The 18,637-nt window shown below is 37.1% G+C and overlaps 1 protein-coding gene across 1 annotated transcript in view; it reads left to right on the top strand.

Annotated features, from left to right (window-relative positions):
* Positions 1–15,900, top strand: part of LOC145984501 (uncharacterized) — a 66,420-nt gene extending 50,520 nt beyond the window's left edge. Inside the window, exon 4 of the mRNA XM_083118155.1 lies at positions 15,777–15,900. Coding sequence (XP_082974281.1) covers positions 15,777–15,845 — 69 coding nt within the window. The 3' untranslated portion in view covers positions 15,846–15,900. The remainder of the gene's footprint in view (positions 1–15,776) is intronic.
* The last annotated feature ends 2,737 nt before the right edge of the window (positions 15,901–18,637 follow it).

The raw sequence follows: 18,637 nt of genomic DNA, 5'->3' as shown, positions 1-18,637 counted from the left end.
AAAGTTTAGCTTTTTGTAGAAATGCAGAGCACTAATATTTATTAAAAGTCACAGAATATGGAAGCTGTGGAGTAAACTTAACATTTCAAAATTGTAACATAAATGACGGGTGTAATATTCTAGGTGGGTGGATGAAGTTTATTGAGGAAGTCATGCATGGAGGCCGTGGAAGATTAACTTCCCCAAACCTAGTATTACAAAAGTCTCTACGGTGTGAAGTATATGGTACAATTTTTTTACAGCCATTTCCATCTCAGTAAAGAGAATCTGGTAATATCTCCTTCAAATAGCAAGTTAGCAAATTATGCCAAGTCTTAAATAATGAAACCGGAATTCTTCGAAAGTAAATTTTTCAAAATATGCATAACCTTCAATGAATTAGAACATGCAAAAATAACTATAGATTATACACACACTAACTCAAAACAACCATTGCCTTTATTGTCTGTGTATTACCTTCAAATAATGTAATTATTACTGATCAACAATTCTGGGAATATGCAAAGATAAATTCTCTTTTTGGATTCAATAGCAGTTTTTTGTTGGAAGAACATTTTATAGCCCTTCATTCTTGTTCTGTTTCGGAAATTGCATCTTAAGATTTTACTTTTAATTTTGCTGCATAATACCCTTCCAAAAATTCAGTTGATGATAGCTAATGACCAGCGTAACTGGTATACCAAAGGTACGTGCTATACTAAGTTATCAGCTATATTATGTAATAAATTTCATCAAATATGAAATGCACTTGATAATTTTGGACAGTTTATTTAACAAGTTTAATAAATGTATTGGAACAATAATAAAGAAATATATATATATATAAACTGTCATTGAATAATTACAATCAACTTCTACAATAATTAGATTAATGCTTTTTTTAAGCATCATGAACATTCATGTAACAATGATAACCAAAATGTTTCTAAATCACACTAGACTCTCTATACTGATTATTTTAGAGGCTATCATTATGAATTCACATTGTACTTTATTGCATAAGGCACTATCTGTGATTATTTGTGTGTTGATCCCCCCCCATTCGTCTGAATTGATGATCACTCAACAAGAAAAATCAATGTAATAATACTAATTCTCCAAAAAAAAACTAAATAAAATAGTGTTATGCAAATTATCTACTACAGAAATTAAAGCTTCACCACTACGTCTGACTAATGGACATTTCCACTCAATTTTTTTTAAAACAATTTTAAAAACTACAGTCTGGAGAAAGGACCTCTGCAAGTTTTTGCGTTTCTCTGCATCCAGTTTAAGGCAAAAACGATGTTCCAAACTTGAGAGGCTAGCGTTGTGCTGAAAACACGCCTCGCTATGTTAATACGTCACTACTTAGAGAGAGCTTGTTTGTCGTCTGCTTCGAGTGTCCAGTTTACTGGGGGTAGCCCACAGTGAGCGATAATGTGCCCCAGTTTTACAAATCTGTACAGATTTAAGTAATGGAAGAATTTAGGAACGATAGTGGAAATCGATTCTTTGTAATGATCATTCTTCTATGAAATATCCCTTCTACCCATGTGCAAGATAAATGAAAGGATTCTGCTCAGCTCATGCGAAAAATATTGCTTGTAAAATTGGTTGCTGACCAAACTTTCAAAAATATATTTTAAACTTATTTTTATCGAAATTTACCATAACCTATGTAGTGCAAAATAAGAATTTTCACATTCTTCACTTTTTATAAAGCCTTTTTTACTTTATTTTCCATAAAGCAATTTCAGTTTGTGTTTCATTTCTGTTGCGCAAATTATGATCAAATATTTTTGTGCAGATAAAAGAAAATACTCTGAGAAGATTTCATCAGTTGCACAAATATCAATACTTAGTTTATGTATAATTATTTCAAAGGAAATAATGTGTATAACTATGGGCATATTTAAGCGGTGGATCAACGGGTCCAAACCCCCTCACTTTTGGTTCAGTAAAATTAAGAGATTACCTGTTCTATCTGCTTGTTCATAAAAATTTCTTCGGACTTATTTAATTCTCTTAAATTAGAGACGTATAGGATGGGGTACGGATGGGAAGGAAATTACGTAATTCCACACACCAGATGGGACTGCAGACCAAATGTCTGCAGAAATGTCTGCGATAAGAAACTGCATTGAGGCTGTCAAATCAGTTATTTTTCCCACCTCGAGTGATCTTAAAGAAATTTGGCTTTTAAAAACGCAGAGACACAAGATGAACAGAAAAGTATCAATACTAAGTATGGTGACTTCGTGACTACATACACACAACTTTGTCACGTCCAGCACCCCCTACCCCCCTGCTCCCCAACAAGCTTCCAGCCAGCAGTGTCCTGGAATTTCACATATGAAATAAAGCAAACCTAACCATACCAAAAGTTGAACCCATCTCCCTTACGTGAACTATATATATGCCCATGCGTATAACATTATATCCCATACTGAAATGGTACGAAAAATTTTGAATTTTGTACTGCGAAAAAATACTTGAATGCATTAATTGGTTGCTTCACAACTTCACCACTAAGGATCCTATCGAGACGATGCATGGCAGACTACTGGGTCTCGTTCTCGTTGAGAGTTGTAAATGTCTGTCTCGTGTTTATTTGTAAATGTCTCATTGACAGTCTTGTCCCGATTTATAAACATCCATCTCGGTTTCACAGGGAAATTCTCATTCTTGTCTCAAGTCTTGAAAAATATAAAATTAACAATGTATGAAAAGGCTTAGCGTTTAAAACTTTCACAGTGCATAGAGATTATAATATACAAAAAAAAACTTTTCTTAATGATTTTCTTTTGTTTGTTTGTTTGACTCCTCGTTTCAATGCTACGAACAATCAAAAACTGGATATTATCGTGCATATATATGCAAACCAAACTGCAGATTCAGAATTACCATGAATGAACTGGCATTCTAATAATTATACACAAAGTTCATGATTTATCTGAGGAAGTCGCATGTTCCATGTTTGATTCTCGACCTGTGTATGACTGTTTCCTTGTGAGTGACATTTCATTCATTGATTGATTGATTTGGTGTTTTAAGTCCACTTTATACACAGTAAGGCTAATCGGGACTGGACCTACAGTTTAAAGTGGGATCTGAACCACTATGTGCCTCCACCGGGTATTGAACCTGGGACCCCTTGATTACAAGGCGACGACGGAGTGTTATTTCATTGAACTGGAAATTGTTACATGGGGTGTTTGCTTGAGACTTTGGGGACAGCTAGGGAGATGCTACTATTGTTAACGTTAGTGTTGATCACAAGAGGAAACATTTCCCGTCTCATCTCATAAAAGGAGACGGGACAAGCGAATGTTTTCGAAATGAGATGGGATAGACCAAAAAGTTCGTCTCATATCATTACAGGTTGGGTGATACTTAGATTGTGCTGGTTAGTGGTGATGGTAGTGTGTGTGTTTTGTGTGTATGTGTGTGTGTTTTGTGTGTATGTGTGTGTGTAAGGGGGAGGGGTTCTCGTGCACCCCAACTTCGAATACTGCTTGTATAGTGGAACCACAAGCAAAAAAACCTGCGCAGAATTTTGAATTTGAATTTGAATTTAAAATTTTGGGTGCGTCAGCACTAAGGCTATTTTGCACCCGTCACATTATACGGGGTCCAGCCCCTTATCGTTACAAAGAACAACTCTATCGTTGCATAAGTAAAATCGTAAAAGCTTAAAATGTTCTGACTTTCATTAAAAGCTGAGGCTGTAAAGGGCCCTCAGCACACACAAGGACAAAAACAGGACAACACACACAAAATTATACTGGCCAGAGTGCCAGTCGCCAGAGCCTCGTTGGTCTTTAGTCCAGGGTGCACTACGTGGAAGTGAGGTTGACTTTTGGGCGACTTAGAAGAACGCCGCCCCTTACACCCCAAACCTGCGCAGAAGCACATCGCGCCGGCGGGTGCCGGAAAGGGCAGGGGGGAGCAATATTCTCGCTGGCTCACGTCAGCGTTGCCAGAACTATTGATTTCTCGGGAGAATTCCTTAATAAACTATTGCTATGGAACCTCCAACGGCCAGCTTAAAAACACGTTTCCTGCTCATCTTACTTGAACATGGAGGGGAGATGTGGAGTGGAACTCCACTCAGCCGTCAATAGTGCTGTTTGAACTGTGAAATTATGTCAAACACTACTCAATTGTGCTAGGACATTATTTTATTACTTTTACTACATTACTATTTTAAGATGGCTGTATTTTATCCCACCCTAAACTCTATTTCTATTTTAGTTATTTTACGTCACTTTTGTGCCTCTACGGGTAAGTATGACAATATGGATGAACGAAAAACTGATGAAATGGATGAAATGACACAAACACAATGAAACGTCCTTGCCTTATGAGGTAGAAACACTGACTTCGTAGCATGGGCACATTATGTTATACATGTATGTGTTTGTGGGTGTGTGTGTGTATTTCTAGCAGATGGGGAGGATGGGTGGCACCCTAGCATAAGTGTTGTTATCTTGAATTATTGAGGAAGACATGCTGTCTAATTCACCAAATATATTTCACATACGTAATGCATTTTCTCATTATGGTGCAGGACGCGTGCCCACCCCTATCGATAGATGTACACCGAACACCAGCAGAAGGCAAATTGATTTGTTGTTGTTAGCATTTGACTTGAAAGATTGTGGAAAATCGCCGACAAAGAAAGTCGGCACGTTAGCTTCATCTGTGAATACAACTTTCTACCATTTCCTGTCATAAAAATTCCTCGCGATAATAGAGGCATCCCAAACCCCTTGTGTCGGTGCTGAGAAAGGGCAAATTTGAGGGTGTTTTCCACGTACCCTCTAACCCGAAAATGCGGAAGAGATCAAAGATGTTGGTCGGTTCCCTCAGCGGTTTACTTTCGGCCACTCCAGCGCCACTCCCCTTGCCCCCCCCACCAGTGGGCACGCCTATTCCGCCCCTCCACCCCCAAGAACGTCGTTCATCCGCTTCTATTAGATCATCGGATTTTGTAGCAGATCTTCTGGTTTCCCAAGGAACAATCTCCCGAATTTTTCAAATCTGACCTGGCAACACTGCCCCGAACACCGATGACGGCAGGGAAGTTGCACGAACGCTTTGGACGGAAGGTTTTTTTCCTTGTGGTCAAGCTATAGTCATTCATCTTCATTGTCGCGATTAGCCAAAAGTGGGAAGAAATGTGATGTTAGAGAAGATACATACTAAATTAACTATGTGTTCTCATTGCTGCAGTTAAGCAAAGTGACGGAAAAGCGAGGGAAAAGTAGGGTAAATACAAAAAATTTGCAATTTATATATTAACTGAAGAAAACTATCATTTACTGCAAGGACATTTAAAAACTTCCCGTACCTTTTTATACTGTATCACCTGTAATATTGCAGAAATTGGCATGTAAACCGGAGTGTTCTAAACGTATTGTTATTTTAAAATTTGCGAAGAAAATATTATGACGAAAATAATTGTAATTCCAGAAAAAGCATTCCTATAACAATAAGTTCTTGCCAGTCAGAACCAACCTGTGTATTCGCAATGAACAGGGCTGTTCACGTGTTCAGTCATTGACTGTTACAAGTTTTGCTTTGTCAGCCTTATGGGAAAACCCTCTACTGAGTGGCTGAGTTATAGTAAATACTGCTATAGTTTTAGGACATAATTCATCTCCAACAAATGGAGCACACATTATTGCACTGGATGTTACAAGATACTTGTGTTACACAGTAACAAGTGAGTTTGCTGTCGCTTTCACGGGATGAGCAGAAACCCTGCCTGCACGCATATCTAAGTGATGACGTCAGAAGACCTCTAGTCTGTGCAGAGGACGTTTTCATATCAGTGATGTAGGAGGTGAATTTCAGCGGTGTTTGAAGGCGTGTTTCTCGAGAACCAAAACAATTATCGCCGAAATATTTTGCACATCTCATGTTTGTGTCATTATCCGTAAAAAGAATGGATTTGAAACGTTTTTCATGTCAAAGTGGAAATGTCCATTCCAATCCCTTCTTGAACTCTTCTGTCACGTCGGGTGTTTAGTTTGACTACGAGTGGAACGTGTGCCAGCTGGAAGTGGAGTTAAGTGATTCAGAATACCTACACTGATATCGGTAGACTGAGTGACGTAATACCTGCACTCTACAATCTATCGACCGTTCACTTAACCAAACTTTTCTTACTTGCAGAGAGAGAAGTCAAAATTCTACATAGGACTCTAATTTCTATTTGCATGATTTCAATAAATGACACAAATGAGCAATATATTCCAGTTCAGAATCCACAGTAATATCAACGTGACATATTCGTGTTAAACGTAATTATACAGGGACCAATTTACATTACACTATTAATGGACATTTCCACTCATTTTTTACAACAATTCTATCCTGGAAAATGAGCCTTGCAAGTTCTCGTGTTTCTTTGCATTCAGTTTAAGGCAGAAACGAGACCTACAAAGTTGCGAAGGTTGGTGTTGCACTCAAAACACGATCTGCCATGTTGATACGTCATGTATGCATAGCTGGTTTGTCGTCTGCTCTTCGAGCGTTCAATTTACGTGTATCTTCCGAAATGTGGAGTTCAACTGGAAACTTGACAGGATCAAGACATATATACACAGATCCTCGTGCAGTGTTTACATGTTCAACTAATTCTCGTGACTTTGTTCCCAAGTGATAGTGTAGTGAACAGGTATTGTATAGGAACAAATACTGCGTGGTTTAATAGAATAAGTGATACGTATACATTCATCTGGGTAGCTGGCCCAAATGGCCATGGAGACCATCGACATGGGCACAATAGATCAACTCCAAAAGACAAACAAGACTAACCACATAGCACCCCCTCAGATAAGTGCAGAGAAAAACATCAAAAAATGACACTGGAATGAAATTGAGGAATCAAACCAGCCAGACAAAGTTCCCCGCGGAGACTCTGCTTCCGAAAATTAACACAGTTTTCCCAAATACTGGTAAGACAAAAACATGCCGGGACCATATGTCATCCTTCTGGATGGCATTGAGGAAAACGCGAAAAAACTTGCCGCAGGTAGCATTAGAAACATTCTCCCTCCCCACCCCCCAAAAAATGTGACCGTCAACTTGGTAGATCAATGTGGTATCAACCGGGTCCGGGTAATATTAAAAAAAAGAGTGAGGGCGGCAAGTAATTTCATGCTGCAGACTGCTTTATATCAGGAAATTCTGGTCAAATCGGGGGTGCCACTTTCATTAGTTCAGCTTTTCGCAAGCGAAGGGATTGAGGCATGTTTTTTTATTATTTTTTTTTATTTTTTTTAGTATGGGATACTCATTTTTTCGAACATGTTTTCCTGAATTTTTCCCGCCATTCTCTTTTAAAATTGGACACTACATTGCATTAATAATTAAAATGCGAAGCTTTCCTGTAACCGTTTCTTTTCACTCGGCAAGTTGGAAAATTCCCTGCATACGGTGAAAAACTTTCATGGTAAGCAACACTGAAGAGTGCTGTTTCCCGAACCTTTACTTTGGCTGTACTGCCACACTCGATCGGCTCCGAAGCTAATCTTTAACTCAAACGAGTGTGCCAGATTCTGTTAACAGAACTGTACCAAGGGAAATTAAACTGACCTTGCACCCCCACTTTTACACCTTGGCCCCCTAGTTTTGGAATGTAATCGCTGCCACTAGATGTGAGTGATACAAATGTTTTCTACCAAGGAATAAATGTCTGCAACTTCAAATTGATAAATGTGATGAACATTTTAAGTGCTCCTTGACCAGTTTAGAATCTAAAAGTTGGCAGTGACTGCATGACTCATGTATCTGGAGACTGTGCAAAATCGGAATGAGCATTCACTGAAGATAATCGAGGTTGGTCTTGCAAGGCCTTCCAGTTATAGATCCAGTAAGCTTCCTGAGACCTCGGAAAATATGCAAAATACAGGCTTCCTCTAACTTTAACTAGGGACACTAACACCACTGCTCCCACCCCAGGGTTTCAGATGGGTTGGTGGATTTATACCAGTGGGCTTTTGATGCTTAATGGGTCAAAACCCAGGTCTATAGTTTTACTCGCCCCACCCGCCATCCAGGCGGGCCTAGTAAGCGAATCTGGTCACTATGCAGCTTGGCAGTGTTCTTGATTGCGAACTAACATTATTACAAAAATTCAACATCTACAGGCAGGACAGAGGATCAAAGGGCAGGGGAGTGATGCTTTGCGTGAAAATGAAGTGGAAAAGTGTGGTGCAAAGTGACCTAGAGCGTGATTGTGATATCCCACGGCATCCCTACGAAAAGAGAAAATTATTCATTGGCATTTTTTATAGACTGTACAAAACTTGCCCTCGGGCAGTTCTTGGGGATTGTTATGATTGTGTGCTGTCAGAATCCTCGATGGGGGATGTAATTTTTTTTGGAGACTTTAACCTCTCTATAATATAGACAGACTCCAGGCATGGCATTGCAAAAGACAACCAGGACAACTATTTCATGCATCACTTCATTTATGGCCTCGGGCTCCAAAAGCACAACATCCATAATACTCGGAAAGACAGCAACCTTAACTACATTGTTTCCTCCCTCCCTACAGCGCACATTGCCCCTTCGAGAAACCTCACCACGAATCGCTGGACTCTGTGTACTGGCTCCCGGACCACGTGAGGAGTGAAGGACCTCCCATCGCCAGATGCCAATACATTGTTTCACACAAAGCACCCTGGGGCGACATCCGTTCTGTGCTGGATTCCATCCTTTGGATGATTCTGGAAAGTGAAAGTGTTGAAGAAGCATGTGACGTGTTGACAAATCTTCTTCAGGCAGTGATAAAAGATTGAATGGCTCTTAACCCTTAACCAGGCACACTTCTTTCACCGCCTAGGCACGTGGGAGGAAATTTGACCCCCAAGTACCCAAAAGTATTTTTATACGATTAAGTTGACTCTTTTCAAGAACTTAAAGTAGTTTTGAATATAGAAAATAGGTGCAATTAATGAAAAAAAATATATGGACAGACATTGCATTTTCAACATTCATTGATTTACTTTATTTTACTTCACTTTTTGTGCCACTTTTGGCTAATTTGCGAAGATCGGAATGAGTGACGATATGATGAAATTGATGAATGGACACTCAGAAACATCCACACCCAGGCCAAGATTCGAACCCGGAACCCCTGGAGTCGTAGCACGAAGTGCTAACCGCTCCACCATGGGGGCCGGCATTTTTTTCAACGTTTCAAAACCCGTTCTTGCAATAGTTAAATGAAATTAAAATAATGAGGAAATACAATTTTTTTGGTAAGTTATACACTTCAAATATTTTGTGTAAATTTAGCAATATCCATTTTTTAAAGAAATACAAATGTATATTTTTAGTACGTTTTCCCATGAAAAAATTAAGTTCCAATACATATCAATTTTCAAAATCCCAATTGTTTTACACAACTAACTAAACAGGACCATTGTATTATTTTTTTGATCATATATTATTTTTTTTATTATTATTTATTTGAGAAATCCTGAATACAGAGAGAATCCATTTTATATCAGGATATCAACAGCGAGAAAAATAGAAATTAACAAATGAGAAGCACGCACACATATGTAACAAGAATAAATAAATAATAAAATAATAAAAATTAAACAATAATAATAAAACAATAACAAGGGTATAACAAATATTAATTTCTCTTCAGCTGCTTGATGCACGCATTTCTGAAAGCCTGCTTATATTATGTCAAATAAACTTGTCTTGTTTTTAAAACTTCACTTTAATCAACAAATTTGGCATATATTTCCCTTACAGAATATCCCCATATAATTTCTATGTATGTATTGGTATTTTCCACAATGATTCTCAAATGTCAAAATGAAATGTCAAAATCCTCGATAGCAGATTTGTCATTTTTTCCAGTTGCAAGTGATCCAAGATGACGTAAATCAATGTTCATACTTCTTTGTGAACATTCGAACATGAGCAGGGAGCTTCTTTCCATTGAGTTATTTTGTCTTTTCAAAGGAAATAAGTTTCATCTTCATCTGGGATATCATTCTCATCATCATGATTTCTCTTAGAATTAGTATAATAACATGATATTGTACATCATGATCTGATTTGGACTCAATTTTTCATCTTGATGCACTTCAGATGAACTAGGTTTAAAATGTCCTCCAACAGCCATACTACGAGCTTTTGAATGATTTCTTAGAAAAATTAAACATTCCCATTAAAACACGGTCACACAACACAGATCAAGTAAAAACTGTTAAAATATTTCACTCACGAAGCACAGTAAGCGAAAGTTCTCAAGAAAAATGAACAAAAAAAATCACATATGTAACTAGGCTGTGGAGTTAAATTTGACCCCCATTAACTTTGGAACCACTTCACCTTGCTGTAATTACACACACAATGAAGGAAATGAAGGTTGGCCGCGGTGGCTCAGTCGGTAACGCGTCTGACTACCATGCTCAAGGTCCCGGGTTCGATCCCCGGCCGGTTCAAATCCGGGAACTTTTCTAACGGTGAAAGCGGCCCCGGCGCCCACCCAGCGTCGAATAACATGGGTACCTGGGGGAAACCCCGGGGGGTAAAGGCGGTCAGGGGCGTGATGCTGATCACATTACCCCCACTCACGACTGGATCAAGAAAGTGTGGGGCGTTACCCCTATACACCTTCATGGCGTGGTGCTATGCACAGGGGAACACTTTACCTTTTTTTTTTATGAAGGAAATGACCTCGACACTTGAATCAGACTGTTTTAGATAAGCTAGCACAGGGGGCAACCAACAAGTGTCTGGGTATTTGACAAATTTACCCCTCCCACGTAGTTAATAGTTAAGAAAACTATATCAAGCAAATACCCTTCTTGGTTCGACTCTGAACTCTTACTTGTCCTTGGAAACAATCAAAACAAAAAAAAAACTGGAATCTCTGGAGACAATTTCCTAACGAGAACACTCACAAAACTTTCACTGACTTAAGATGCCACTGTAAACAACTGCAGAAAATGAAATACAGAGAATACATCAAATACACTATCAAAAACAACACCAAATCAAACCACAAACGTTTTTAGTCACTCATTAACTCAAGGAGGCAAAATACCTAAATACCCGAAGTAAAGCATGACTCAGTACACGCAGAGGACCTTCATGTAGAGTAGGAAGTACAGTTGAGCAGGAAAGGCTGAACCTGCAAGTTGTATATAGTGATACACACAGGGTTTTTTTTTAGCTTTTTTAACGGTTTTAACATGAGAATAGGTTAATTGTGCAAGTTTCTAGTGAACGACGAGCTTTTTTATATATGTCTGGAGCAGGGATATAATATCTTAAATGTATCCACATCAAGCCTTGTTCACAATCCTATTATTACATTTCAACGTGGTACTACCTAGTTTTTTCATATGAACCTGAATTATAACACCATTAAGCCTTGTTTCCATGATTATGAAAAACTAAATATGCTGACCAAGGCAGTAATTTATTTTATTAAAAACATACAGACTGGAGGGAGTAATGTTTGTGTATATATAATACCCTGTTTTTGTATCTTGTTGCTTTTGTACTTGATACAGAGTCTGAAGAAGACCTTGCTAGAAGGTTGAAACATTACGTTTAGTTTATGTTTTTAATAAAATAAATTACTGCCTTGGTCAGCATATTTAGTTTTTCATGAACCTGAAGAAGGGGATAGTTAGTCTCCAAAACGTAGTTCTAAAGAAAGAAAAATAGGAACAACATACTCGCATACATAAGTACAGTTTTTAACGTTAATTTTTTAACGTCTTTTTATATTCTGGGATTTTTAGTAATATGCACCAAAACCTACAAAATGCACAGTCACTAAGGGTTCCATGCAGATGCTGGGTTTCCTCTATCATTTTACTGAACTGAATAAACCATATGCTCTGAGTACTTTTTGCAAGTCTTTCGTTTTACCAAGAATTGAATACTGTTCTCTGATCTGGTCTATGGCATGCCCCTCAAATTTAGATAGACTAAATTCTGTTCTAATTTTCTTTCTGGCTATTGTTCGCTATGGGATTCCATTCACAATAGAGTTGCATAAGTTCATCCTTTTGAAAATGCTAATATCCATACTCCTCACAATAGACAAAAACTTGCAGACCATACATTCCTCCATAAAATAACCAATGACATCATCAATAGTGATCGCCTTCTCCACGAAATTTACTATCGAGTGCACCACAAGGAACACTCAAATTTTAACATATCAGAAACCAAGATTATGCCTCATCCAGAGTTCCTTCTTCCACAGATACCCGGCCAATACAACACTTTAGCAAACCAAATATATTATTTTTAAAAACCAGGCATGTTTCAGAAGGCTATTGTGTAGCAATATCACTTTATCACATACTGTATTTGTATATCAGTTTATGTTATTCCTTCTTGTTACTTTTGATCTTCTATTGTTATTTTTGTTCTATCTTTCTTGGTATTTACATTCCAATGTAAAATGGCTAACACTGTATTTGGAATTATCTGGTAAATAAATAAATAAATAAATACATAAATAAATTAAAAGAGTCACAAGTATGGAAACAGTTGGCCATACTCTTTGTTGTGCTTGCTACTTTAACAGAATTGACAGAATGTTACAAGCCCTGTGAAAGTCACTCTATGTTCTGAAACATTGTTTAATCCATGTTTATTAGAAGTAGCCTACAGAGGTTGTGTCAATCAATGAATTCCTCGTGATAATGAAGCAATGGTTAGAGGTGAATTTATGCATAAACCAAATTTCAGATATATGTGCTGGTGTTGCATAATACAGATAGGAGAAAAATATCAGAGAAATCAAGAACACAAATGCGTATTTCCTGAAGTAAGATGCTTTCTTCATTATAAGCATAAACCCACTTACAGTTTCCTCCTTTATAAGCAATAAACTTACAGTGACTTCAGATAAATTGAATATACTGATGGGTATTGCAATTGTAATTTATTCTCATTCTGTGGACTAGATTGTTGATATTTTTATCTGCAGTAATATAGAACATGTCATCTTGCTACATATAATATATTACAGTATGATTACAGTACAAATCTATCCACTTGATTACATATATGGGATGCAGCATAATTACAGTTACAAGTATATATTTTTACATTGCACAGTGAGCCAGAATTCTGAAAATGGGGTCAAAAATCTGATTTGGTGAATAGAGATACTTTATGCTGTAGGTATTTCTAATAACAAAATATAATACATAAAAAACATGAAATGATTGAAATTCTGGTGTTATTCACATGATGACAGTGCAAGATAATAAATTAACAGAACATGTACAAAGAAAGCCCCATGCTCATGTACTGAGAAAAACTGCTGTTTGCAATATTACACAAAAACAATTAAATCTTGTGCTTATTGACAACATGAACACACTACCAAATGGAGCCATGGTGGTTCAATTGGTAGAGCATCAGACTGCCAAGAGGGGACTCAGGTTCGATTCTCGGAGTGGGTGATCTACGGTCGGAATTTTTCCAGCTTTCTTCCTGCTTGAAGCAGCTATTAGGTGTACACAGCATGTAATAAATGGGTATCTGGAGGCAACCCGGAAATTAGGGAGGGGGTTAGGATGGTACTGATCGCATTACCTCCACAAAGATCCAAGATCGTGAATGTGTGGAAATACCACATTCTCCCATATTCCTTCAGGACACAGTGAATTTCACGTATGTTACACTACAAAATAAATTGTAAAGTGCACCGTGTTCATGTACTGACTGAGATGAACCTTAACCTTCACTGTTAGCAGTGGATAAAGATTTCCATTGTCAGGCAGATTGTTGTGGTTTATCTGATACTCATAATGTCGAGCAAGCAAGTGACGTCTTCTGATAGCATACATTTCTTAGCAGGCAGGTGGAAGGCTTCATATTAGTGGATTAGATGAGATAAGCAGATGATGCACAAGATATTCATTGGTAGAAATTCGGGAGATGTCGGGAGAGTCACTCTCTTCATTATCTTCTTGTGCCTTCTCAGAAAGCTGTCGAACTACAGCTGCTGCTATGGCATCTGGACCATGCACCAAGATCTTGTATACGCTAACAGACAATAATACAAGAAATATTCTGCTGCATGATGTTTCGCAGTTTCAAATGTTTGTCGCACTATGAATGAGTTATCTTGTCAAAATTGTTTTAATTTATGTCAGGCAAGCACCACAAATGTAACACACCTGAGCAGATGATGTACCACACACTTTGTTGCAAACTAATGTGTGAAAAACTTTCAGATCTTCCCGAATGCCAGTTGAGAGGTATGTAGGACTGAGATGCTGTATCTGGTCTCCAATGTATTCTAATTCTGCTCGGTTTATGTTAAATACTGCATTCTAATGAAATTCTATTTCTATGCAGGCATATTTGATTTGTCAGTGTGAAGCCATATGCAACTGACATTCTTTTTGTATTTTGTAACTGCAAATTAGCCCATTTTCTCTTGGTTGCATTTATAAAACCCATTGAATCATTCGGCATAAATATCTTCATCCCACCTTGTCCCACAAATTTCAAAAGTCAAAGGGAATAAGCACACATTGGCTGAAAACAGCAGTGTATGAACCTGCTCATCTAACCATGTCCACAATACAGTAATTGAATTCATACTCTACCCACAGAAAGTGCATACCTTGACGATATGTAGAATATGTGCAACAGAATCCCACACAGATAATTTTACGATAATTCAACACCAGTCTCAATGGGCAAAACTGTGTGCGAGACGTGTGTGAAATGGTATTTGGCAAATGTATGTTTTTTGCCCACCTTAAATCCTCATTTATATTAACATCTGGATGGAACAATTTGCAGTTTGAGACAACCACATCATTGCTCTACGGGAACAAATTCTTTAAAGGCTCTGGTTTGAAGTGTCACCATTTTCAGAATTATGGCCCACTGTGCATTGGTTTGATTGCATGTATGGGATGTAACAATTAATAGCTACAAATATATATGACATACCCTTGATTACATATTTGGGATGTAGATGAGCATAATTGAGTTACAAATATATATTACATCCACTAAATTAATTACATATATGGGAAGCAGATCAACATAATTAAAATTTCATACATGTTGTTATGTATATTGTATCAAATTGATTATGTATATGGGTGATATTGAGAAAGCAGTTTTAGATATTCTGTAGAAGTTCTTCTATGCTGTAGGGTGATGTTACTAAGATATAGTTTTATTTTTATTTTTGAATAGCTTAAGATTTCTTTCCTCCTTTATTTCACACGGATGTTTATTGTGTAGTAGTATTCCGATAGTAGTAGTATTTGCCCATTACTTTGTAATGAGCAGCTAGAGAGCTATCACAACTTGGACAATACATGCTAACAGCACTAAACCTGGCCTATCTAATATCAAATTGCATAAATAAACAAAACTTAACTTGCCTACCCAACTCACATGCTTATTCCTTTTCTTGAATGTATATGTTGAGTAGGTTAGGCACGTCAGGTTTGCTGCTGTAAGCATTTTTCTCCAAGCTGCTATAGTTGTCGCTAGCTGCTCATGACTTTGTAACATTAAATTCCCATCCAACCATGTGAGCTATGGTAAACACTAAATATTCTCACCTCGAGATTGCTCTTGTTCTGTTATTTAATATCTGCATATTCCAATGGCTGTGTTCTGTCGCGTAACATTCAAGTAATATATTCACTTGGCTGGTAACATGTCATTGCACACAGAAACGTGAAGAGTTACCTTGGAAACTAGCCAGGGTTTGTCTACTAATTATCGTGTTCTCTTTTCTATTGCAGAATCAACATTGGGATGCTTCACACCAACATACATGCCAGAAGAACAATGAAGACAATTGTCAAGACTGAAGCTCTTTTTGAGTTATCTTTTTTGGCACAGTGGAAAAGAAAATTATATTTGTTACCTACCTCATTTAAGAATATTTATTAAAAAAATCAAAGCAAATTATTTGTATTTCAAGATGTTCCTAGAGAAGTAACACTTAGTTATTTAAGGACGGGAGGGATCTTTATTATGAAGAAATTCCTGTGATTAATGATATTTTGAATAAGATATCATTAGTGTTTCCATTTCTACTTTGAATAAATGAAAACACAAGAGTTAAACTATATCACTGTTTTTATATAAGGATATTGTTTGTGTTTAATAAACACATTTGGACTGATTGATGAAAGAAGAGCCTTGAGACATAGGTAATGAAAAACCATTGTGTTCTAATTGTTAATACAAGATGTCAGGTGATCTCACGGCATTCATTTGTGTGTGATTTGCTCTGGTCAGTGTTTAGTTCCTATCTTCCATCCAGATTCATCTAATAGAAGATTTATTTTTTTGTGTGTGCTTTCATTCCATAAACTTTTTTTTTGTCAGTTGTGCATTTTAATACACAAAAGCAGTTTCATCCTTTTTTTCTCTTGACCTAATGTAAATGCTTTAAGAAGTCTTTCATGCAAAAAAAGAAAAAGGTTTAATGTTTTATCCTTTTCTTCCTGGGACCTGATGTAAATGCTTTAAGAAGTCTTTCATGCTAAAAATGTTTAATTAAAAGATTAGTTTTTTGTTAGAGGTTCAAAGATTTGTGTATTTGAATATTGCAAGATATGTAAGATGTGTCCAAGGAGTTCCAGCACTTTGTTAAAATGATGATAAATGGTAGAGGAAAAGGTCTAAATATGGGCCCCCTATTTATTTTGTCATTTTCGGAAGAAAAAAAATAATATATCAAGCACCTGCCTTTAAACTGCATATCTATGAAATATATATTTAAATGTAATAGCATGCTAAAGTATAGAAGGTCTCCATTTTTTTAAAAAAAAAAAACAATTTCCAAAAAATGGTAAAATGATGTATTTTAAAATTGTGGTCTAAATATGGGCTACTAGTGGCAATATCACCGAAAGCAATTAAAATTTAAAAAAAACAGTAATTTATCGCTTAAACATTATAAAATTCATATTTATGAATAATCTGTTGTTTTGAAAATCATGCGGAATGGGAAAAATCTAAATTAAGAAAAACATCCAAATATTTCTTGGAAATGTGATCTCAGCATTAGACCTCATGTCATAGCCCATATTTAGACCATCATGCTATTTTTGTTCTTCAATTTATTTTCGCTCTCTGTGGTACATATTTCACAAACAAATCATGGCATTATAAAAGCCTGCATTTGCTTTATGTACCGCTAATATCATAACTTATAGAAAGCAGAGGAGAATTCTGAAAACACTGATTTAAAACATACCTGCAAAAAGTTTTTGGAGGTCACAATTCTATAACAGCATCCAAGGCCGAAACTAACCACACTTTCTCTTGCGAATTGGCGCCGTAAACTTTGTCCTTGACAGATAAGCAGTTCCCATAGCCTCTGACAGCTGCAGCACCCGGGAGCGCTGAAAACTTCAAAACCCATATTTAGACCTTCTCCTCTACAGTTACTTAGTCTGCATTTGCAGTTGTACAAAATTATAATAACTGTTAGCAATTTTCTGTTTTACTGGAAAAAAATATATTAAAAACAATATATTAAAACTACATTAACCTGGTTTCAATTAATGTATAAACCAGCCATACCATCCTAACCTAACCCAAGTACAGATCACAACATCAAAACTGTTTTATTCAAATTGATAATAGTGGGGGAGCATGTAGTTTCCCGTGGGATTTTTGTGGTACAATAATGGGAGTTAGTTTTTCTGAAAGGTATTGGCACAAAGAAAATGAATATGGATGTTGCCAGTCCCAAAAATTGTGCATGGGAGTGGGGGTGGGGATTCAAAATGGCCGACATCTTGTTTCATCGAAACATCAACATCTTCATCATTTATACGACTACAACAAATTTTCAAAGCTTTAAATACTTCTTGATGCAGTTTATACAATTATGATTATTAGGAATAATGTGAATTGTGTAAAAACTAGCGGTAACGCTACATATTTATTTTAAAAAAGCTTGAACAAGCTCATGTTATGCATAATTAAATACAAAAAACTTTCTTTTCCAGATGGATCTCAGTGAACCAGAAACGAGGCTAAAAATGGAAATCAGCTATGCACTCTGTATAATATGTCAACAGAAATTAACAGAAGGACTAATCACAAACCCCACCACACATGAAAAGGTTTTACAAATAGTGCACGAGAATGCTGAATACAAATATCATCGAATATTCGTCTACGTGGAGTGACTGCTGCCATGCTGGCAGACAACAAGGCATCATGGCACCGAAGTTGTTATCAAGATGTCACTCACAAGGGAAAATTGGAGCGTATGAAAAAGTGCTATGAAAGCCAAAATCAGCAAACACCAACTGTGACGGAAAGCAGCACACCAAGATTACACGTTCGCATTGCATTCCATTTAACAAAGATGAATGCTTCTTCTGTAATGGTGGTCAGACACATGCAAATTCCCTCAGGAAGCTGTCGGTTGATCATGCTCAAAAAAGCCTGAGTGATGCTATTGCTACAAAGTGGAAATGAAGCCCTCCAGATAAAGCTCAATACATCAATTAACCCTGAAGATGGTCACGCTATCAACATTGGATACCATTTGCCGTGCTGGGCAAATAATGTGACATGTACTACGATGTCCTGATACCAGTGCACCCAATATCTCTACAGCCCCTGAAGCTGCATC

The sequence above is a fragment of the Lepisma saccharinum genome, chromosome 2 (genome assembly GCF_977018435.1).
Source record: "Lepisma saccharinum chromosome 2, izLepSacc3.1, whole genome shotgun sequence".
Taxonomy (NCBI): domain Eukaryota; kingdom Metazoa; phylum Arthropoda; class Insecta; order Zygentoma; family Lepismatidae; genus Lepisma; species Lepisma saccharinum.
The sequence above is the reverse complement of the archived record's forward strand: the minus strand, read 5'-3'. Positions and strand labels throughout refer to the sequence as shown.